Genomic DNA, 24,775 nt, shown 5'->3' with positions numbered 1-24,775 from the left:
TGAGAACCAAGGCAGGAGATCAGCACCTTGTATCACTGCAGCAAAAGTGTTTGCAAGAGCTGGAGCACTCCCTGTGAGAGGAAGAATATTTCAGGAATTTAGTGCTGGGGATTAAAAGGCTTTTAAAGCCAGAGACAGCTCAGATGTGCAGCCAGGCCGGCTCCAGGATGCAGAGCAACCCTATGAAGCCCCTTGTCAGAGGAAGGGCAGCTCAAGCATAGAGCAGGGCTGGAGGGGGTCCCGTGCAGCCCCCAGTCCTCACCCACCTCCCTCCTCCTCCTCTTCCTCTCTCCTCCAGCCTTGCTCTTAACACAGCCACTTCAGTTCAAGCAATAAGCAGGGCCACAACTCTTCAGGCTAGAGCTCAACCATCACTCGCTGTGGGAGGTGTTTGCCTCTAACTTGCAGATCTTAGCTGACTTTCTAGTGCTTTTTCTCGTCTTCATCAAATAAAGAGGACATAATCTACTGACAGGAAGTTTTATTATAACTAGGTCTTTAAAAATTCAAGCACATTTTCAGTGAGGCTTCAAGCAATATTAAAACAAGTTCTGTACAAAGTTGGCTGAAAAAAATAGCACCGAGCTCCAGGACATGGCTTCACATGGCCTCCTTCTGACACCCTTTAAGAACTGCCTCAGTTTGACCCCAAGAGGGCAGTTTTCAGGTCAAAGTCTGACTGTGATTAAAGAAACAACGTATTTGTAGTGCCTGAGGTAAAGCTTCCAAGCTACCTGATTCTAGGAACCTCCAACAGAGATGACTATTTAATATAAAAAGATGAAGAGCAGCAGCAGAGGAACATCGCTTTTCACCTAAGTCATAATTTCTCACTGCAGAAATCCATGATAGCAGTTACTGAAGACTAAAATCCCACCCCATGTTAAATTAAAAAMCAGAGCTTGGGTCAAGTCACACACGGCTCTGGCTAGGGCTCCGCACCCAGGGCAATTCCAAGGGTTCCTGAGTGGGGCCATGCGTCACTCCCTGGCCTTGGGAGGCAGCGGCCTCCTCGCAGGGGCCAAGTCCTCCCGCCTGCCCCAGCCCTTGCCCAGGGGCGCCGCAGCCGAGGCCGCTACCGTGGATTTGAGGTTGGCCAACAAGCCTCTCCTGGGCTTCTGCTGCTTGGCATCTTCCGGGCACAGGCRCCTTCCGCGCTCCTCGAGTTCCCTCTGCAGGGAGGAGACCGTTTCCTCGAGCTCCAAAGCACGGTGAGCCCAGGTCTGCAGGTCGCTCATTTCTTGCTCCTGCGAGACAAGACTGCGTGAGGGAGGCAGCTCTAGCCRGTCCTTCCACAGACAGTTCCCACTCCTCAGTGCCTCCAAGTGCTTATTAGACTTTTTGTTTACTTAGACCAGCGCAAACTGAGGGGACATGAGCTCTAGTTAGAGGCAAAGGCYAGTGGGAACAGCTGCCACTAACACTTGCCATCCCATGCAAAGAACTTCAGTTACTTTAGGAACCAAGTAAAAGCAGCAGTCTGCCTTAAGCTGCTAGCTAATTACTGAAAGCAAAAATCYGTCAAACACTGTATCACAGCTGTAATCCTACTAGCAAGGACTGAATAGATTTTTCAAATGGGCAGAATATTAGAGAGATTCTATAAACAAAATTTTACTTTTTCTGTGATTTAAAGACTTTAATTTTTAATTGGTTCCAAGACTCAGGAATGAATGATCTGCAGCCTCCGACCTGACCTAAAACAGGCAGAAAGCAACCGAATACTCAAAGCAAGTTGCAGCCTAGAGCTGCCTTGCTTCACAGGCAGGTTACCTGGGGCCAGCAGCTCACAGCTCCCCTTCCCACGACAGGGGCTCAGCTGCTGCGCAGGGCCGGGCACCAAGGCCTGTGAGCAGCCGCCCTCCGGCGGGAGGAGCCCCCACACTCCAGGACCCATTCCTGGAGCTCCAGCTGCCTCGGGTGCAGAGCTGCCTCCTGCACTGGAGCGGCTCCGAGGGCCCCACCGGGCACCTCAGGGACATTTCTACCAGAGCTCGGGATTGTATTTTCTGTGCGTCGCTAAGTTGCAGCACCTTTTGCAAGAGCTGACAACACAAAGTTGTTTAATTCACCGAGTCTTAAATCCTTAAATCCAAAGGAGCTTGTCTCGAAAGTCAGGGAGTAAAACACAAGGTTTGTGAAATCTGACTTAGTTTAAGGAATTAGGTATGGAAAAAGCAAGTATGAGGACAAGTGAAAACCCTATGCTCATTTACAGCTGTCAATGAGGTTGAGCAGTGCTTTTACATATAAAAGGTCATATCAGACCATAAATATAAACCACACTAAAGTCTCCTTTAAAGAGCTGACCAACCTTAAGCATGACTGTGTGCTTCAGTCTGCTGTTCTCCTCTGCCATCTTCCTGTAGCCTTCATTAGCTTCCAGCAGGGTTTCATTTAGTTTCTGTATTTTCAACTTCAGAGACTTTATAAGCTGAAAATAACCCCCCCCAACACATTGAAGTTCAAGACAGGATGTTTCACATGAATTTTGTTTAGAATCAAAACTCATGCAGAYACTATAAGCACTTAGAAGTGGTTAATACTCAATGAAACAAATGGAGACCAAAGCAGCTGAGGGGAAGTCTGCTGCTTTCAAGCCCCTGTGCCCTGACCCATCATTTCTAGTCAGAAATAACATGGTACATTTGAGGGCCACTGTGCTGAAGCTCATGCTCTGCACAGTGGGGAAGCCGAGCTCGCTCTCAGGCATCCAAACTTGAAATTGCCACGAGAACTGGAAGTTGTCATAGAGCTCTGGGTAACAGAAGCAGAAAACAAATGCCAGGGCCATAAAATGTGACATTACACTCAGTAAAGAAGACTGTATTTGTGGAATACACCTTTTCAACAGAAGAGGATTTGAGCTTCCTTTCCATTTACATGGATAATGGTTTATTAGAAGCAGCTGGAGCAGCTGGAAATGCTTCTACACTCCTGCTTTGTACTAGAAGGGACTCTGGGCATGACAGAGCCTGGCCCAAGTCTCTTACCTCCTCCCCATCCTCTTTAAACATGGAAAACTGCACCCCAACATTAAGGTTGTTCAAGGTGTAGAAAAAAATGCATAACTGGTAGTGATTAATATTGTTTCCTATAGCCTTCTGAAGTCTGATTTCCACACCTCTATGTGCTATGCAGACCAAAGACCTTTTCTTTCCAAGGAAGGAGAAATTAGGAAATTTCTCCTTAGGGAACTAGATTTTAAGAGGGGGAGGGGGACATGGAGGTCAGCTCCAACAGCAAGGACACATTTAAGGCAGTGTTTTGGATTTAGATCCAAGCTGTTACCAGATTCCTGAGCTGTCATCCTGTTCCCCTGTGCCTAGGCAGGCAGCACATCAGGGAGGAAGGCGCCAAGGCTGTAACAGCAGCAACGTTCCCATGAGCTGCTGGATCTTCCCTTTCCCCAGCATCTATATATTCTCCGTGCAACCAACTACAGCAGCACCTGCCTTTCCAAACTAGAGCAAAGGCAGAGCACAGCCAAACTCRTGACAAGAGGCTGCAGCTGGGCAGGGGCTCTTTCATAAACTTGTTGCCTTTGCAGGGGTGTTGATGTTCATGTCTAAAGGTCAGATCAAGCAGTGGCCATTTAAGAGGTCAGGACCACCACAGCCCCAGACTGATGCCCAGCAAAGTTACCTCTTCTTTCTCGTCACATTGCTTCTGCAGTCCTTCATGGGCCCTCTTCATCTTCCTGCTCATAAGATCTACAGGAAAAAAAAATCATCTTGTTTATATGCAGCAGCCAATGTGAATGAGGTATGAACATTGGGAGCAGATTCCTACCCAATTCCATGGGACTTGGTGTAGTCGGTGTGTCCGAACTTGGACTTTCCAGAGCCAACAGTCTCCCTGTCTGTTCATCAAGTTGTCTCTCCAGTTGCATTATTTTATTGTCTCTCTCCTGGAAAGGGAAGGGGGCAGGGTAAGCGTCTCAAGTGCCATCTCCTTACCTTGACTGCCTATCTTTTACGCATATGTCACTTGTATATGCTTTCAAATAATTTATAGGGGAAGTTATGCTGGTTGGGTTTGAAAGGTTACAGCAAAGAYTGCCACCCAGATAATGAGCTCTTCTCAGAGGACAGCAGTCAACTCCTCCTGCCTGAAGATCTCCAAAGTGCTTCAAAGCACTCTGCAAAACACAAATGAAGCTTTAGTGCATCTGTACRAAACACCACTGCCAGTGAGCTGGCTGAAGGGCAAATACACCCTGCAGAGCCCAATGTTCATCTCCTCCCTGCTGTTTGGTACCAGCAGACTGGTAGCACRAGAGACCAGAGATCAACCAGGACTCGCCACCCAGAACAGCTGCACATCCAAATCTGGCTCTGGGGCACTTGGCTTTCGTGCTGTGCTGCCATGCCTCAACCTGGAACTTGACAGYCTAAGCACTTCTTCAGCTCCCTGCCTCACTTGCTACCCGCCTCTATCCTGGTCAAGCTTTCCATTGCACTGGGTGCAAGGCTGAGTGAGCAGCAGCTATGAGCTATAGGGAGTACTCATTAAAATATTAACACCAAACAAACACCAAATGATGCATTTGGGGCTWAAGTGACCTTAAAAGTGACCTGCACTAGAAATCAAATGCTCTTCATCTTCCTCSTCTCTGCTTGATTCCCCTCTGAAACAGATGAAGGAAGAACCTCAGTTAAGAGATGGCCAGGCAGACAGTCTAGGGGTCCCTCTGACCTAACAGGGCTGTGCTAAGTCTGCCCTCTGGGAACAGCCCAGCTTGTCTTGGTTGACTTCTAAAAAGGAAAAATCCCTCAACAGACAGTAACATACAGGTTCACAGGTGGATGTCTGAGTGAATTTGATTGCCCTCTAAGCTGTTTTGCTAAAGTCATAGCCAGGCTGGGCTGCAATTAGCCTCTAAATGAAGAAATAGCACTATGCCTATGTTCTACAGTAGAATAAGGAYTAAGAAAAAATAATAAGGATAAGGAAGAGTTGTCTAAGCATGAGATCCAGAGCTGTTTTAGAAAGAAGTTAGGGTAAGACTTAGAAGTGATCTCAGAGTAATTTATYAGAGGACGATCAGAGGCCAAAATCTCTCCTGCCTCTGCAGTGGGGAGACTCATTTGCAACAAGTTCTGCTTGTGCAAAAGGTCGCCTGCTGACAAATCATCCAGCAGAAGCCAGAGGAATGATTTAAAGGCTCATTAAAACTGTTAAGGAGTCCTCCTTAGGAGTTAATCTGGTGAATATTTTGATGAAAACTCAGATATGCAGCATCTGAATAGCACAGCAATGTATGTTCTGGCCAAAAACATACATCAGTCAATGTAYGTATGGCCAAGAAGGCCAACAAGATCCTGGGGTGCATTAAGAGGAGCATCTCCAGCAGGTCGAGGGAGGTGATCCTCTCTACTCAGCTCTGGTGAGGCCACATCTGGAGACTGTGTCCAGTTCTGGGCTYGCCAGTACAAGAGGGATGTGGAGCTGCTGGAGAGAGTCCAGCGCAGGGCTACGAGGATGATCAGGGGCCTGGAACATCTGCCCTATGAGCAAAGGCTGAGGGAGCTGGGCCTGTTCAGCCTGGAGAAGAGAAGGCTGAGGGGGGACCCGATCAGTGTCTATAAATACCTCAAGGGAAGCAGTGAGGAGGAGGGGGCCRRCCTCTGTGGTGTCCAGTGATAGGACTAAAGGAAACTGCCACAAACTGAAGCACCAAAAGTTCCACAGGAACTTAAGGCAAAATTTCTTGATAGCGAGGGTGACAGAGCACTGCAACAGGCTGCCTGGATAGGTTGTGGAGTCTCCTTCTCTGGAGATTTCAAAACCTGATTGGACACAGTCCTGTGCCACATGCTCTAGGTGACCCTGTGTGTGGAGAGGGGTTGGACTAGATGATCTCTAGAGGTCCCATCCTTAACCATTCTGTGTGGAAAAATAGATGAAGTTTGCCATAAGATGACAAATGTGAAGGAGCAGGGAAACGCCCCTACCCATTGCAGTGCTGCCTGCCAGTGCCTGCATAGAGCCAGAGCAGCAGCAGGTGGCTGTGTCACCATGTRATGGATGTGTCCCCACGTGCAAGAGGGCAGCCCTCCCCTCCGGGCCTGAGGCTTCTGCCTCTTCCCCGCTGTTGCTGTGCTCTCCCATTAGAGTTGGCATCACTGAGGACCCACAGGCTCATCCTTTGCCTGGATCAGTCAGCCCTCCATCTGGGTCAGGACAAAGCCTGGTGAAGCTACAAATGGCCAACAAGGCTCAAGATTTCAAAGCAGGTTTTCCACAGCWTCCAGAAGTGCATCTGGAGCTGTTCTCATCTGAAGCTGTTGCCAAAGGAGGCATTTTCGCTGATTTGAAAGCTGGAAGTTAGCTTTGTGTGCAGTGAGGGTCTCRGAAGTCAGCAAGGCTCCACAGCAGCAGGTCTCATGGAAACCCAGACCCTACTTAGAGTAGCTGCTGGCAGCAGGATGAGAATCCCTTACATAAAAGCCTAAAGTAAATGCAAAAGGCAAAGGGTTCATCACAAGGATAATTCAAATCTTGCCTGTCAAGACTTGAATTCTGTAGCATATCTCAGCCTTGGAATAGTTACAGCAGCCACTGCTTCCCACCTCTGTAGTAGGAAGCCCTAAGCAGCCTTTGATTCTGCTCTGCCCTTCTGCAACTGCAGCAGCTGAGGGCAAGAGGCTCCACACAGTGTACTGAGCCCAGAACGCTTCCAAGTCTTGTGCAGTCCTGCAGAGAGACCTTGGGAATAGAGTTCCATGCTTATTCTCACAGTCACAGAATGGTTGAGGTTGGAAGGGACTTCTAGAGACCATCTAGTCCAACCCCTTTGTTCCAGCGGGGCACTGTTTTAACATTTGGAAAGAAGTTTGACAGAACAGGGTTAAACTAAGTATTTACAACTCTTYGTTCTGCAATAGTGAGGGCACACATTTTAAAAAATGTTAGTCTGTGACTAGTACAACCAAAGCATTATTTTGCATTACGTGCAACTGACAGTAATAAACTAGCATCCTTTTTTGTCCAAGTGCCCACTAACTTTATCTACACAATCTTAAAGTGATTTCCAGAYGTGCTTTTGGGTATTTTCCATGCTTGGGTACTTGCAAGCAGGAATTCCTTCCTTACTCTACAATCTTTCCCCTAGGTTCCTTCATACCTACAGCTCCAAGTACCACCCCACAGCTATATTGGTGGACATACTTTCCCTCTAGGTATCCCAGTGACTACAGCACAGAAATGCAGATGACTTCAACTCAGCTGAACCGCGCCCTTGAAGGTCAGGCAGTTGAGGCTTATGCTGCAGTCTCAGACAAAACACAAGTCTCCAGCCTCGARCTCAGCAACAGACACCTGAATATCTAGGCTGAGTTGCTACTGTTACTTTGACTACATAGTGTCACATTTAGGGTTCATGAATAATGCTGTTAGGGAAAAGCATTGCTTGCAGTTAAGAGGCTAACGTATGTAGGTCAAATTTAAGCAGCAGTCCATCATACCTCAACCTTCCCTTGCTCGGCTAGAAATTCTTCTATGGGAACATAGTGGTCTTCGATTTGTTCCATTGCACACATATACGCGTGCTTCTTGATGGCCTCTTTGTACATTTCAAACTTGCTCTCCAGTTTCTCTTCAAAACTGTCTTTCATRTCTTCTAAACGGTTGCTGAGGAGGAGACGTAAGTTCAGTGCATTGACTTTCCAACTGTTGGGCACACACCCTCCTGGCAATACCCCAGTGCTCAGGTCTGGCATTGGCAGGGAAGTTCAAGCACCAAGCACAGCACTTTTCTCCCCCCTTTCTGTTCTCAGTCCTACAGAACTGCATTGAGATATAGCTTCTCTTCACATATACGAAGACAACTTATATAGAAGAATACATATTTAATCCTTGAACTCAAGTCTCACTTTTGTTATGCTGACCCCCTCTTCTCTCTGATTTGAGAATAGAAATTCATCTGCTAAATGCAGCTACAGCTCTCACGGCAAACTCAGACTCTGGACAAGGCTGACATATGAGCCTCAATAAAGACATTTATTAATGTAAAAAGGTCTTGGACACGTCTGTGGACTGACCCTACATAATCCAAGCACTCCACAAACCAGGTGTATGAAATCTAATCTCATGCTGAATTTGAATATTCCTATTTTAYAGCTGCAAAAGTACTAAGTACATATCAATGCGATAGAAGCAACCAAGCAAGCAGGAATCTGGCACCTAAGAAACCTTAAAATGCTGCTATCACATTATGTTCCTCTATTGACTCACTGGCCTGCAGAAGAGCCACCAGCCCTTGTCACGCAAGAGCACAGAAAGCATCCCCAGGAACTACAGCCAGCCATTTGTTAGCTTCCTTCACCAGGAAGCAGCTCACCCTGAGGTGTCTATGTGCAGTCCTTGTTTTGGTTTCAGCTGGAGCATGAGCAGCATCTCCCAACACACTCCGATTCCATGGGCACACCAACAGTGTGTGAGTGCTTGCATGGATAACACCCAGGAGTGGTATCAGCACTGCTGAAGTCTAAGTTTTATTATTTTAAGCCACAGGATTTGTATTATGTCTTAGGAGAGCTATCAAAAGAAGTTTTATTTTAAAAATAATCCACCATCAAGTGATGGCAGGTATGACTATACCTGTTTAGACCTAATATTTCAAGCTCATTTCATACTTTTTAAAATTATTTCTTAGTTAAAAAACACACACAAAATTCATCTTGCCTGATTATTTCAAGTTAAGACACATGCAATAATCCTGCTATAATTAACAAAGTATCCCTAGCAGAGACACAGAACATTACAGAGAAACAGGGGTTATTTTGGGTGCTCTTCACCAGACACACACTAAGAGCTTTAGGCTCAAGCAAGTGTTAGATGATGGGCTGTTCAGCTGGCAAGTTAACTTTGTATCACAATCTCTGTGCACCAAGTCAAATAAGAAACTGGTTTTAAGAAGAAAATTAAGAGCAAGCAAATTCAGCTGGAGGTATCTGGATACACTTGATAAAAGTCCTTATATTAGCAACATCAATGCACAGAGCCACAGCAATTTATACAATAAAACAACAGGGGTTTAAGTCACCTAGGACCAAGAGGCCAGCAGGACAGCCAGAAGACATACAATTGCACCTACTGGAAGCCCATGCACTCACATTCACCTGACCAAGTAGGTGTTTTAGAAAAACTACAGCCTCAAAAGGGCACCTGGAGCRTTTTGCAATGGAACAAACCACAAACATGACTGCTTTCATTGTATGTGGGAAGAGGCTGATCTGCAAAATCAGATCAGAACCCCAACTTCTCTAAATAGCATGATTCCTCATGTCACCTGCACACCTATACACATAGGTAGGGGGGGGTGTGCGCACACGTAATCCTTCCTAGGCTTGCCCTTACCTCCAGGCTTCCTCTGTTTCCAGCAGCTGCCGGAACATGGCTTCTGCCATCTCCCTGCGGATCGTCACCTCCACGAGCAGTTTGCTTCGCCTTTCTGCAACCAGCTTTTCCTTTAGGCTCTCCGTGGTTTTCAAGAGATCCTGCATTTAAAATAGGTCACTTCAGAACACAATCTAGAAGAGGCATTTCAATATACACATCAAATGAAAGAATGATCTATACAAGCAACTGATCAATACAGGCACTCAGAGGCCATTTCATTTTGTGTTGGAAATGCATCTTTTCAAGACGTGGGAGGATGGAAGGTTAAGTATCACCAAACTTTAATTTTTCTCTGCAAAGATTGCCTTTTTTTCCAATCCCGATGGTTTCTGCTATCAAAATATGTTGTCAGTTTGAAATATTTTGGTATTTAAATATTAATTTGTAAAACCATTTAAGCGGGAAGCCTACTTGACTTTTTACCATTTATTGCGATCAGATTGTATACATTTGTTTTTAAAAATTCCACAGCTTAATACTTGTCCCTGACACTCCTAGAATGTGGGCAGCTAAATAACACTGTGCCTTAAACTCACCTACTGCTTCCTTATGTTTCTTGTTGAGCAAGAGTTAAATCCAAGTTTTAGCACCCTAGATGACTACAAGCTGAAAAAAGCCTTCCAGAAATACAGTTGTTCCTTCAGGCCTAGGCTGCTAAGTCTGGCTCCATCTAACAACAAATAGAAGTCTACAGATCTCATCGGAGAGCTTATAAAACATCTCATAGTAGAAGTTCCTAATATTAGAGGCAATACCAGGGATTCTTCTGCATGCAGTTTGGGGTAGATGCATAAATACCTCATGACTCAGAATGGTGATGTCCACTTCTTCCTCCTCAGAGGGGTCAGCACTACCGGGGAGGTCTTCTACAGGTGTACTAACATCAAAGTTCATGATGGGTTTGCCATCACTTCCCATCAGCTTGGGGGCAAAGCAGCCAAAGCTCTGGGGTAGGATCGTCTGGATTACCTGCAAAAATAAACCCCACAAATGCACGTGCTCAGCTCTGGTTTGTTATCGATGCCGTCAGTACTTCCAACACAGGAAAAAGTGGTGTGAAGGTACCGTTGTATTTACACTTTGTTTAATGATTACAAGAACATTAACAAAGCTTAATCTGCCTTTAGCAAACAAGAATCTAGCACTATCGACATAAAGCTTCAATACTCTACCAGCAGGGTAACTAGAAAGAATGCACACTGACAAACTTAATATGGTCGTCTAGAAAGCTGCTGTCCTTCCTACAGATAGGGCCTGGTTTTGGGGTGGTTTCCTGAAAGACCAGTGGAAAAACTGAGAACAGATCTTTAAAACATTTGCTCCCTAAAGTGCTAGGACAAGGACTCAGCAAGTCACTCCGGTAAGTGAGGATTTTAAAGTTTGCCATAGAACAAATCAGAGAAGTTTGCGTGCTTTTAAGATGCAATTTGCAGCTAGAGATAGTTAAAAAATAAAATGCTATTTCTGAGATATTAGACATGTTGTTACAGACTTTAGAAGTCTCAGAGCGAATCCACAAYCAGAAATGGGCTTTCTTGCTGGTAAGCACACCAGCTTCACCTCTCCCCTCCATCCCACTCTAAGCTAGCTTTTCCAAGCAGCAGATTCCAGAGAAACTGGAAAAGGTTAAGATTAGACATCACTCCTCAATCACAAACTTGAAAGGAGACTAGTTGCAGGAAGCACAGAATAATGAAACAGAGGAACACACCACCCTCAAGTCCTTAACTTACACAAAACTACTTCTTTTCACTTGATATTAATAACTTGCACCTAACTAAAGAACAATGGAGGAGATGGTTCACACAATCTCTTGAGCACAAGACATCTTGTATTGACTGCAAAATAAGAATAAAAAGGCCGCTTCTTGGTAGCGCTGCTAATTGTCCAAGAAGTTGAGCTTCAAAGAGACACCTAAGCACACACTGCTTCAGACACCAAGACCTGCATTTGCAAAATCTATAGTACAATCAGTCATATCTCAAAGTGCTCAGTTTGTTTTTATCATCATTTGTGGGGTAGAATTTAGTAAGCCAGGGACAGCTGCAGCTATCTCATCTTGCCACTAACAAATAACCTTGAGATGTAGAAAGACGTTTAGGGAGAAAGAGCTACATGCTGAAAAATCAACACGACACACCAGAAGCTCCCATGACTCTGAAGTCCCCACAACCCAGTCATTTCACAAATTTCTAGGAACAGAAAGCAGAGCTGCAGGTCAAGGAGATTCCCTCCTACCTGTTTGGCTACAGCTGAAAACTTCATGACATGCAGCGTTTCATCGTAGGCGGATGCCCGCTGGTTGATGTTCACAATCATGCAGGCTTTGCCCTTGCCACAGAAGAAGGGCTGGAAGAGGCGAGTCAGCTTGCTCTCTCGGAATGGAATATAACTTGGCTTCATCCTCACAGAGAAAAGCATAACAGAATTGCAACAAAAATACGAAAGGTCTCTGTGATATCATAACTCTGCTTAGTTCTCTTTGTGTCTTTGAAGAAAGAGGTTTAATCTATGCTCACATCTGAGCCTAAGTTCTTCCAAAAGATCAAGGCTGTTGCCCTATTTCTGAAGCTCTCCAGTGAAGCGTTTTAAAACAAGAGGTAAATCTTTCTTTTTTTCAATCACAGTTTCTAGCATAAGGAAACAGATACTGGAACAACCTAAATGCCAAATACAAGACTGGGACAGCTGACATAATTTGGAGATGGACAGGAAGATGACAAAATGGGAACACTGTACATGAGATGCATTGCTCATATGCGCGCGCACACACACACACTCACTCTACAGAAGCATGTTAGCTTGGCTTCCAATTTACCTTCCCACATTCTCCGCAAACAGTAAGAGTATGTTCACTTGAGGTATTCAAGTGATATCTGGAACAAAGGCTGACCAGATTTTACAGAGTTGCATTTTGATTTCTCTCACCTTATAAATCTCATCCAGAAGAATAATGTGCTACGAGGTTTTAGGCTGGGGGGTTAAGCATGCTCTTTTACATTTGTCACTTACTTTGGATTTTGATTCTGCTTCAATGCTGCAATGCATTTTCCAAGGATATGAAGAGAATTATTAATATTCCCTGCTTCTTTCAGCCTGTCTCCAAAGGCGTGTGTTTTATTACACCTCTCTGACCCAGCCAAGTCACAGAAGGACAGCCTGCATGAAAGAATCAACCAGAATTGATGCAAGCTTTCTAAACAATATGAGAAAAAAGGGAACTACGTGTTTAAGAATAAAGCATAAAGGAATGACTCATTTCAGCCTACCTAGATCATGTAAGAGGTTACACCTCAATGTTGAAGTTTTGTTGTGAAGGCACTATGCAGCACACTAAATATTTTCCCACCTGTTTTTACTCCTGAGCAGATTTGTGGACCCTACCACAGCCTTTGAAGAAGTCTGCTCAGATTTCATCTAAAACTCTGCAGGTGTTCTTAGACAAGTATTCACTTCAGGAACCTAATTTCTAGTGCAATCCCAAGTGCTACCACTTCCAAGAGAAAAAAAGAACTTTTGAAACAGTTGTGTATGGTTGTGCTACCCTACAAAAGCACTTGGACTTTCACCTTCCTTAGTTTCAGCAGTGAAACAAATGCAAGAAGTTAATATACTTCAGTACAAGGTCAGACATTAAGATGACTACCTTACAGCTCTTTATTTGGCTGCAACTATTACATACTATTAAATTCAAGATAGTGAATKGCTATTCAAGGCTTTATAATTATGATCAGAGAACACTATCCCAAATAATAGTGGGATTTATTAACTTTCAATATAAACTGAGCTCTTGAAAAAACAGGAAGTTTTAGAAATGTTACGTAATCTATTACTCACCTATACATTGATAATATGACTTATATGAAAGATGCACATATCATATCCTGTCACACAGTTGAAATAAGTACACATGACTAAAAACGCCTTATTTCAACTGTGTGACAGGATATGATATAATCTCAATCCTTTTCAAAACAAGACAAAGAGCTTTTCCTTCTTTGACCAGCATCCAAATTCTGTCCTTCAGTTAGCAGCTGCTGCCAGCCCTGCCGGCCRAGTACACGAGACAGGGAATGGCACAGAACACAGCAGCAGTCACTTCCTTGGGTTTTCTTTCCTTAGAGTATTTATCACCTTATGTCTGACATTAAAAGCCATTATCTCACAAGGAGGTGCTTATTTATCACCAGCTCTGCACTGCAGATACAAGAGACCAATCTGAAGGAATTATGACTGAACTAAAAACATACTGAATCAAAGCTGCAGTCATTACCCCAACACAAGATAAATGGAGAATTAATCAGAAGAAGAAAATAACATACACAAAAAAACCCACCCCCAGGACTATGACAGCTTCAGGCCAAAACATTAAGTAACTTCCTCTAAATCTGAAGGGAGCAGTAAGAACTTAGTACTGCTCTCACAGGGCACACCCACATCAACATTTCAGGTCAGAAGAGCAGTTTGGAAGCAAATCTCTTGGCTGATGCCTTTTACTGTGCTGCACATTGCAGCACCAGGCAGTCTCAGAGCTAGAAACTGTGTTCCAGGAGCACACCAAACAGCCACTAACATTCAGCCACAAACTACAACCTGACTCAAAAGCACAAAGACACTCTCAGTCCTGGCCTAGCACCTAAGCAAGATCTTCAGCACTAGCTGCTGCTCTGACTTTAGAGATGAATTTCTATCAGACAGTCATTTGGTTTCCACTTAACAACTGAATAGGATGGTACCACAGAGCACTGCTTTGTCCCAGAGCCTCCCATGATCTTTTAAGACTATATACATTCACTCCCCCCAAATTAAGGATTACTGACAAGGTTCTTTCAGTCAAATATCAAGAGAAAGGGTAGGGAAACGCATCTACTCCTGCCTCTATCAGGTTTACTGTCAGTTTTATGTAACCAGTGCACTTCTGACTTCCTTCTCAGAGGAACTATTAACGGAATGCCCACCAGCTTGGTACATTTAAACCTTAGCAACTTTTCTACAGCATTCAAGTCTTTGTTAATTAACTGAAGCATTCACTTACTCTGAGACTCCAAGAACACGTGGCTGATGCTCATCAGTCAGCTTCAGTAGCCTGATTGAAAATATGCTGTGACTGAAATGGAAAGAAGTCCTTGTTAATGACTAGAATTATGAAAACAGAATTATCAACAGAAGAAAAAGCCACATGAAGTCTAGAAGCTGTAATTATGCCTAGAACTTGCACACATTTAAATGTTTAGTTTTTACATTTTTCAGGTTTCCAGACTGCATTTGTAATACTTTAAAGCCATAGTTGCTCTGTTTTAACCACCAAGCTATAAAATCCAAGAAAATGAACGTTTGCTATATTAAACCACAGAGAAAACTCCAAAACTAGAATTGCTCTGTCCTCAGTTTATCCAGTAAATCATGAAGTACATATTGCAGAAGATACATTTTTAAAGTATAGTTTTAAAGCAGGGCTTTAGCTGACAGCACTAAACCAAATATAATCAAGTGAAGATTACAAAAAGTACAATTTACAAGTAAAGTGGTTCTGGAGCGAAAGTAAAAATATTCCAGGCATGAAACTCTACCAGACAAGCACAGAATTCTTTCCTACAATACTTGAAACTTGAGTGAAATTCAGGAGAAAGCATAACATGAAATTTAATGGCAGCTGCCTTAGGTAATACAGAAGGGTCTAACTCCTGCTTTTTAGAGCAACCTTAGCAGTGTGGCTGTATTAACTAAAAAATAACATGACCTCCTCACACATTAAAGGACAAATTAATAGGAGGGATACAAAAAAAAAGTACAAGGTCATTACAAACAGGAAGTTCTCCATTTAATTTCTCCAGTAGCACAAAATCAGATTCTCCCAGAGCTGAGAGAGAGACAGATGCTAAAAGGCAAGTCCTTCACTTTTAAGATACTGGTGAAGGTCAGCTACACTACAGCAGTTGGAATCTAGGTAACAGCACAGCCAGGGAATGCAAGGCTTGCAGCTTTCTGCATCCTCACTCACAGGCTTTAGATTCCCTAAATCCTAATTTCCTTCCTGCCAAGGCTGCAGGTTTTCTTGCCAAAGTAGAGGTGTTGTGACTCTTATTAGTTGTGCAAAGCCAAAAACTGCAATGGAACTCGAGCTGCTGTTAGAGTTGCCTAGTCTCTCCACAACCACTTTGATTACTCCGGGTTTGTTAAGAAGTTTCCTTTCCAGAAAGAAAGGCAATTCTTAAATTGTTGAGGAGTTGTTCATTGTAGAAATGCTCTAAAGTCTTCTCCTCCCTATCCCCCGCTCTTCCCTCCCTGCCAACGGGAGAGAGAGCATGCTGATAATTAGAGGAACAAACCTCCTGCTTGATTGCTCATTCATTCTAGTACAGGCAAAGCTTCGGTTCTTGTTTCCTATCTTCAGTACTTTGCAGGCTTCTTCGGTGCTCTGAATGTTAATCCACTTTAAGTCTGTGGAAAGAGACTTTTTACAGACACTTCTGATCACCAGTAAAGATCCTCTGAAACCACCCAAGATACAGAGCAGTATTACCTTTAACATAAGAATTTCCTCCTTGATCCTCACAGATTCTTAAGACTCTGCGTTTCTGATTTTTTGATGTAGACAGTACATTTAGTAGGTCATACACATATTCATTATAAATTTCATAAAAGGAAATCCATACAGATGCTTGTGTTCTTTGGGGCATATATGTCCTATACACATCAAGCGGAACACCCATCGTTTCTGATAACCAAAAGAGAAGCGCTCAATGATCAAACATCTTATCAATAAACCTTATTTTATTCAGTAAACTCTGGTACTAAAGCAGTACATAGAACCCTTTAAACAAGCCTACCCTTCTATAACTGTTGTGCAAGAGTCACACTTCCAGAGAGACTACTCTAACTTGCAAGTTTATGGAAGACAGGTTGTATTTCCCAACAGCCATCCATAATCAGAATCTTCACAAGATGAAGTTCTTAACCATTTCCTCCTGCTCCCACACAAGCTTCCGCAGCTTGCCCATTAGCCTTGCAGAGCTAAACTTCCCTCTTCCTACAAAAAAAGGCACAAGAGACCAAAATTTCTTACATTCTTACTCTTTCCTGAGTTTAACCACTTTAAGCTTGGTTTAAAAAAAAAAAACTTGTACTTTGTATATTATAGCAATTTTTAAATCCACTACTGGCATTATCCACTTCTATTTCTAAATTCCAGAATTCCTATTCATGTTTGTGTTGGAATTTTTCCATGTTTTACCTAGGGAATCAGAAGGCAGCCTTTTCAAAGTGGATGAAGCCGATTCCAAATTGGACACATCTGTCATAGTGCTCAAGATGCTTTCTGTATCCTTGAGAAAATAAGAGACTGTTACACCCAGATGAGCAGACTATGAGAAGAGCAGAAGTAAAATAAAACATGACAGTAATTCCAGTATTTAAGAGTTAAATATTCAAGTAACATTAAATATTAAGCCAACCTTACTTCTGCTCCAAGTGAAATGTTTCTAACCCTGATCCTAAAATCCACAAAGGCTCCTTCCTCACAGGAATTTTTGCCTCCTGCTCCTCCTAGCAGCCTGTCTGGGAGAGTAATTGCTGCTAGTGTGAGAGCTACTTCACAGTGCAATCAAGGAAATAGACCCTCCACCTGACCAGAACTTCCAAAGCACCTTTATCAACTACTACTTACATCTAAACAGTATTTCAACAAACCAGATGAGCTGGAGAAGTAAGAGCCTTCCAGAGGACAATGACTAGTAGGGAGGGGGAAGAAGGAGAGGTTGAAGAAGAGACTAGAGCATCAGATTTCTTATTTGCTTGCCTGGAACAAATCGTTTTTAAAAAATTACAGGCTCATGCCAGTCTTGTCAGAGTGAGTCAAACCTAGTTTAAGAGCTCAAAGAAAAATAATTGCTTTACAAAGTACTTAAAAATCTGATGAGCCAATATCTATGACCCAACAAAAAAGCCCTAAAAAGTCATGTATGGACAACAGCACAATTTATGCTGAGCACATGCCCTGCATGAACTCGTTACATCAAAAAAATTATTTAAAAACCTTCTACATCTTCAACTGCTACCTTCCCCTCTCACTCCATCCTTTTTTATACAGCATATACTTTTGCTAGGACATTCATCTTTATTTCTAAAAAAAGCAGTCCTGGGAGGGGGTCACCCCACGGTACAGCAGGGGGGCAGATGTTCAGAGAGTAGTAAGTCTCAGCTATGACGCCCCATCTACTATAAGGCAGATGGACAGCACTAGGCAACTCCTAGTCAGCCTCAGTTACTCACTTGTAATACCCAAACTGGAGTTCCTATAAGCAGAAGTCAGTTGTTGCATTTTAGATGCAAATCACCTGAGATTTCATAGGCATTCTTTTTAGAAATGTCCATTTTGCAAAGACAGGCACTGGCAATATATTCAGTTATTGAGGTTGCTAGAGTGGTTGCAAGCAACCCAACTAGCAGGGATCCTATCAGTCTTGTTTGTCAAGAACAGAGCACAATTATAAAGCAGGGTATGGGACTCAGGTATGTCAAAAATGAAGTATAAAAATAATTCCAAAAATACTTGTGTGCACGATAGAGATTAAGTCATTCTAAAGAGATTTCAACAAAGCTGAGGAAATTAGGTATGTCACTGTACTAGTCTTCAAATCATGAGACTTGATATAGAAAATTCTAAGACAACTCTCAAAAACAAGTGGGACCAAAACTGACATTGTTTGCCGGAGGCAGAACCTGACAATCAACAGGGAATAAGTGAGGACAGGAGGGAAATGCAATGCAAGTAAAGCAGCTTTTAATCCAGGAGAGAAAAAATAAAAAGTTTAATCCAGAAAAAAGAACTAGTGAAGGGGAAGATGTGAAGCATACACGATGAGCTCTTGCAACAGTACTATAAAGTGAACATGAAGAGTAGAATATTAAATACAAGGGCATTGCCGTAATTTAGAAGTATTTACTCTGAGAGAATAAAAGAAACAGTGGATCCATTCTGCATGCCATGTAAGTTGAGCCTGGGAAAAAGGCCTACAGAAATCCATGTAAACCAAAAGCCATCCCATAAAGCCTTATGCACTCTCCAATTACAAGCTTAAGGGAGCCTTAGAACAGTGTTGCTATTCACAAGGCCTGAGGAACCACGGCCCCAGTGCTGGTGGTGGCRGTGCTATTGATGTGGGGCATCACAGAGCAGATGCTGCGAGCACCAGCACAGACAAAACAGGCAGGTTCGTCCCACATTACTCCCTATATGTAGCTTAGTTTTCCTTCCTGATGCTGAGGCTGGCTTGCTCTTCACTGTACTGCATCAGACTATTTACGGTGATAGTCAACAACTGAACTATTAATCAAGCCAGTACAGAGAAAGGTGTTAAATAAGTTACACTCAAAATAAGGTATTTGACCACCTGTTCTTTACCTTGAGCTGCTACTTTCTTTCCTAGAAGTGTGCAGGTTTCTTCAAGGTTCTCAAAATATTCACCCACTGCTTCTCTTGACTAACTCTTTTTCTCTTCACGATTGTTACCCTTACATACACATGCAGAGCACATGTGAGCTTAAGACATTCAGGAAAGAAATATGCAGCCTTTAAGTTTTTACATTTTCCATCTGAGGCCTCTCCTCAAAAAAGTTAACTAGATTCAGATTAAGTGAAGTTCAGCTCAAAACTTTAATTAAACAATTGAATTTAGAGTGGAACTTCACATGTAATTTTGATTGTAGAAGAATATTCTTTGAATGCAACTTTGAGAGTGCTTTAAGAACAACATTGGTAATAAAGATCAAAAAACCACAATCCCACAATCACTAATTCTCTACTCTCCAGAATCATTCAGACTTGCTTTGAATAATAAGCCGGAACTACTAAATTTGTAGATTAAACCCATGAGCTGACACTTCTGGCTTACTAGACTAAAATCACTCAGCGTAGTCTAAGGTGACAAGAGGTGACATCTTACAACATTTTGCAACTGGAGTCACAGTGGGCTCCAATTGGAATCACACATTCAGAGCTTGTTTCCTGCCGCTAGATAGACTGAAATCAGAAGGCTGCCAGAGGAAAGATTCTTCTGTTCTGCTTGGAGTCTTTGGAGACTACAGTCACTAATTAAGATATATACAATCCCCAGAAGCAGGCATTACTTTTAGGAAAGTAATTTGGTGACATCGCCTTTTGCTTTCTGCATCAGGAAAAAAAACCCACACAACCAACCAACAAACCTGTATGAAGCTATGTGCTATGTCAGGCAAATTAAAAGGTCTGTGAGTCTGTAGTTTAAGGCTGTTTTCCACCAGAAGAGACTCTTCTGCCTTCTCTGCTAGAGAGATGTCACCATCTCCACTGAATCAGTATTAGAATTTGAGCAGCCATCTATAGATCCAGCTTGAGGAACTCATCCAAAAGGTCCTCCTGGCTTTTAAGACAGGCCAATGAATCTCTTCAAGGGAGAGTGTCAAAGCAGTGTCAGAACAGCTCCCCTATGGACAGGCAGGCTTTGACTTTTTCAGAGTGTATTTTTTCTTCTTTAAAAAAAAGAAAAAATATGCCGATGGCTGCAGAATGTTCTTGCAATTTAACTTGAGCTCTACAGGTAGTGAATTGCCATATTTTTTCAAGGTTCACAAAGTAACCATACTGTAGATAAACGTGAGGAGTTTAAACATTTAAGCAAGTATTCTATTAAAATAAGTCTAACTTCTAGAAAGGAACAGCTGAGGAAGCTTCATTTGGTAAGTAGCAGTATTTGGTCACTGACCTCTTTCAGCGAGGCAAGAATGGTAGACTTTATGGCTTCTTCTTGTTTAACTTGTCCATCTTCCAGTTTCTTAACATCATTGCTCAAATATGGCTTAAAGTTCATCTTCAGGTACTGTCTCCCCTTTATATGGTTAAATATCACATCAAGTGAACGAGGCAGAATACCAAGGTCTTTGGAAGATCCTTAAAAATACCAATAAAAATGTGAGATTTAGACAATGACAGACTTCTCCATGGTTTTTGACTTGGTTGCTACGTGCGCTTTTTGGCAAGCATTTCATACCTTGGATAGTGAACGTTTTGCCTGCATTTGTAACCCCGTAAGTAAACACGAGTCCATTTGCTCCATTAACATACGCCCTTACTATTTCTCTCATTGAGCCTTCAAAAAATTCTCTTTGGGTGGTTTCTGGTCCAAAAACCTTGCAGGATAAAGAAAAAAAATGAGTATTAAAAAGTCATGTGTGTGTATGTACACACACACACACACCATAGCACTAAAACACCGAGTAACACTGTCCCACTTTTCAGAGCAAGTTGAGCAGGAGATAGAAGCTTATCTTTGCCTTGCTTGCACCCCCTTCTGATTCGGAGTTTGCTTTTGGATTTCCCTAGCATGCCTGCTTAATTCAGAGAAGCAGTCACACTTGCACTGAGTCTTGAATACTTCCCTGCTCTTAAACTGCTCAGAATATGACTGAACACATTCCTTTTGGGAGATATTTTCAAGAGCTATGTTTTTAACTCTAACAATCATTCACAGTTATAGAAGATCTGCTGTTACAATGGTTTAAATGACCCGCTAGGTATGGAACACTTTTATCTGTTGATACTAAAAAAAAACCAGAAGGTTTTGCAATAGATAATAGCAAATTGTCAACAGATAGATAAATATAAGATTTGTTATTATTTATTTCCAGCGCCAAATGTGCAAGCCTCTAGTTTTCAGTGAAGACTACATTGCCAAACATACACACAGAAATCCCTTTGAACACCTGAGTTCATGGAACCCCTCCTAGATGAGGCAAAATGAACAGCAGCTACATAGCGAGTCTGCGCCTACATGAAGCTTCTGTGGCATCTAACCAAAGACAACCGRACTCTCAAAGGGGCTTCCTTGCCTCACCTACCAGACATCTCCATTGTAATGCAGCTTCCTTAACAACCTAAAAGTAAATAAACAGTCTGCCTTTTTTTTTTTAAGCAAGAAGTATCAGACATAATTCAAAGATGAATGATTACATTTGCATGATATACTAGAAAAACCTCAATTTTTATCATTACAGAGGAAGAAAAAAGTCACAAGTAAAATTATGGCAAAGGCTTGCCTGAGAAAACATGAACCTGTGGACAGAATGGCCAATCCCTCTTTCACTGTTTTTCATTGCAGAAGACTCTTTGGGTGCATGAAGAGTTACTGTCTGAGAATCTTCAATAATTACACAACCCTTAAAAAAAAGAGACAAAGTAAAACAAAACATCACACTATATTGTTTAGGCAGAAAGTTATCTTAGGAAAAAATAGTGTTTCCATCCATTTCCTCAAGCTATAAACAGTTACAAAAATCATCTCTCGAGGCACCCAACTTCTGCAGAAATAGTAGTTTCACAAGAAAGAATTCAAAGTTAAAACCACTGCTTGAAGTTTTATAAAACATATAGCATTTTCCTGAAATTCCTTACAGACAACTTTTTCCACTTTTTTGAATATTAGCATGTTATGCTTCTGGCTTAGTAATCTCTATATAACTAAAGAAAGATCTATAAAAATTTCTTACTTTTCCACTTGAATAACTGCTAGAAAATCTGAGGTTTTAGAGGCCAGTCATAGCTGGTTAATACTGATAATCTGTGTGCAGCAGGCACACATCAAACACCACTTTTACCAGCAGTTCCAAGACAGCAGCTTAATCAACTGGTTTAAAAGCTTTAAGAACAGGTACCAACTCAGACCAAACACTTGCTCTGCCTGTATCATGCTCTAGTCCCTTATACTCTCCAGATAAGGCTGACAGTTGTAGAAAGCCTATAAAAATTCATCTTTGGCACTTAGGCCTTGGTTGCTTAAGTCAATGTTGCTCTGCAAGCAACAACAGGTGAGTTGACTCAGAGCATCTCAATTTGTTTGCAGACTGATTCAGAACTTTTGGAGGCTGAGAAGGAAATCCTTCATACAGCTTTCAAGACAGATAGTTAATATGTAGAAAGATCAACTATTTTTGAAGAACTACATGAAAGCAACAGTAGTAAGAAGATCAGTTACAGTTAATTTTAAGAAACTGCAGTATTTACACTCCCCAATTTGAAAACTGTACAAGTAGTTTCATTAACTACAGAGTATTTGGAAGTCTCCCTTTCGAAGGGGGAAATGAAAAGAGGCAGCCTATAGAACACTTGGATTTTGCAGATCAGTTTATTCTTACAGTCACTTTGTATCGCTGAATGACTCCACCCTGCAAACATCATGCCAGGCCATACTGCTGAACAAGAGAAGCCTGAAGAAACGTAAATAGATTCTGGAAGAGGCATGCAAGAGAAGGAAATAAAAAAGCTCCAGTTTTGGTAGATTAATATGACAACTGCATATAAGGAGAAAAAAAAAAAGGAATATCCACTACACACTAAGAAAGCCTCAAAAAGTAAATCAGCTAAAAATCAGACCAATATTAAATCCTCCTTTAAATGAGTCAGCAGCAAGAACTCTATCAGGAAGACTTTGAGGTCTACCAAGATCAGGGCTAGCAGGAGATGCACTGCAATAGACTTGTATTCCAAGGAAAAACAAATAAATTATTCTCATCAGTGTTCACAGTGGGAAATTTGGGTGCATGTATGCACAAAACATTGAAGCATCTATTCAAAACTGACAGCACAAAGAATTTACCTCTTCAGACATTGCCAAGGAATTCAAGGGTCAAAAACCTGAACTACTGCTCAAAGTGCATCATCCCTTGCACGACGTCCCTTTGCTATTTGTGCACTGCACAGAGCCAAGGGTACCACACAACTTTTGAAGGTATCAGTGCAGTTTTGCAGAACTATGGCAAGGTGAGTGTGCGCAAGGACACACACATCAAACACATTACTGAAAGATTTGGTTTTAAAAGCCATTTACCCAAGTGGCCACTAATTCTATTTGGAAGTGGCAAACACAGCATTTACAAAAGAAAACCCCCACCTTACAATACAAGTAGTTCTTCAGGGTGGAAGAACTGGTCTTGACGCTACAACTGACCTGAGATTCGTTGTTTTCAAGCTCTGCTACAGAAAAAGGCCTCACTCTCAAGAAGACTTTCAAAGGTTGATATGCCTATTCATAAAAAAAAAAAATATTATTGGCATTAAGTATTTTTTAAATGAACACCCTCAAGATCATTTATTGGCACATACTCCTGTGATACTGTATTTCTCATCTTATTGCCTTGATCTCTTTGCACACAAGCTTCATATCCTAAGCTGTCATTTGTGTCTTGACCACCTGGTGTCCTAAAGTTACACGGTTTTCCTTCAAGACCCATCCCCGTCCCCGCCCCTCCCCGTCCCCCCCTCCCCCGCCTTAAGGTTCTGCTGCATGGGCAGCCAACACTACGATTTTTAAAAGTCCTCTTACTGGAGGATTATACTGCACTGCTTCCACCTTCTGGTCACCCTGTGTACTGAACTCAAGCTGTATTTTCTAATAGCTGCTCCACAGTTCTGTACTTCCATTTTGTAAGGAGCACTTTCAGTTAACACATCAACACCTTTTTACATTCAGGTTACTTCTTTTTTACCAATCAGTCAGATTACCCTCATACTCCTCACAGGAGCAAACACAAAATCGCTCCTGGTCAGTAACTTAAGACTTTGCTTGCCCTGCTCCTGTTGCACAAGGGTCTCCCTCCGCATCTATGGGCTGCAGTAGCAGCGGGAGATTTTTACACCCATTCCCACTGCCCATCCTCTCCACTTGGGCAACTTGTTCAAGTATCAGATAAATTTACTCTACTTTTCCAGAGCTTTTTGTGACTAACCATACAAAAGGAGTCACTTGAGAACACAGAATATCCTATTATTAAAAAAAAAAATTAATAGGAATGGATTTTTTTTAAATCTTCAGAAGCAAGTATACAGCATTACAGATTTTTATTTCTAACCACCCAAGAACCTGTAACCTTGTCAGCTTGCTAAGCAGAAAAAATAATAATAAAAAGGTAAAGTGAGAAAAGTTCTGAAGTACCAAAAATTCTTCACTTCCTTCTCAAAAACCAAGGCCAATAGTATTAATATGCTACTAGACATGACCTATTTATAAATAACAAGAAATAGAGGAATCGTATCTTCAACACAAGAAGAAAATACATACTCTTACTGAAAGTGGTTCTTGAAGAAGAAAAAAAAAAAAAAAAACTTGAAAAAAGAGTTATAATTGGAAGACACTCCAATTATCCACAAAGACATTCCAATTATCCACACCTCCTGCTCCTCCATGCTGGGCAACACAGTTGACTCCATAGGTGAGGGTTTACCCCCAAAGTCCAGAAAGGAATCCGACACATCAGACACATCCGCATAGGCACCATTTTTCCCTTCATCATCCATTGTTCCAGGCTAAGCATTTTTTGAAGGAAAATAAGAGTAAGGTGC

The 24,775-nt window shown here is 42.2% G+C and overlaps 1 protein-coding gene across 1 annotated transcript; it reads right to left on the bottom strand.

The window, feature by feature from the left end:
• Nucleotides 1–473: 473 nt before the first annotated feature.
• LOC112956573 (kinesin-like protein KIF20A) lies at nt 474–24,775 on the bottom strand. Its single transcript, XM_026050079.1, has 18 exons — nt 24,605–24,775; nt 23,385–23,459; nt 21,478–21,597; nt 20,433–20,571; nt 20,148–20,332; nt 16,640–16,730; nt 15,929–16,123; nt 15,735–15,846; nt 14,441–14,512; nt 12,418–12,564; nt 11,644–11,809; nt 10,204–10,374; nt 9,364–9,503; nt 7,470–7,635; nt 3,793–3,910; nt 3,646–3,713; nt 2,315–2,434; nt 474–1,247 (listed from the first exon to the last, which is right to left on the bottom strand). The coding sequence occupies exons 1-18, from the start codon at nt 24,728–24,730 to the stop codon at nt 981–983; spliced, it is 2,478 nt and encodes an 825-aa protein (XP_025905864.1). The 5' UTR covers nt 24,731–24,775; the 3' UTR covers nt 474–980.

Source organism: Nothoprocta perdicaria, unplaced genomic scaffold (assembly GCF_003342845.1).
Source record: "Nothoprocta perdicaria isolate Ctin4 unplaced genomic scaffold, notPer1 scaffold_65, whole genome shotgun sequence".
NCBI lineage: Eukaryota > Metazoa > Chordata > Aves > Tinamiformes > Tinamidae > Nothoprocta > Nothoprocta perdicaria.
Note: the sequence above shows the minus strand (reverse complement) of the source record. Positions and strands in the feature narration are given on the sequence as shown.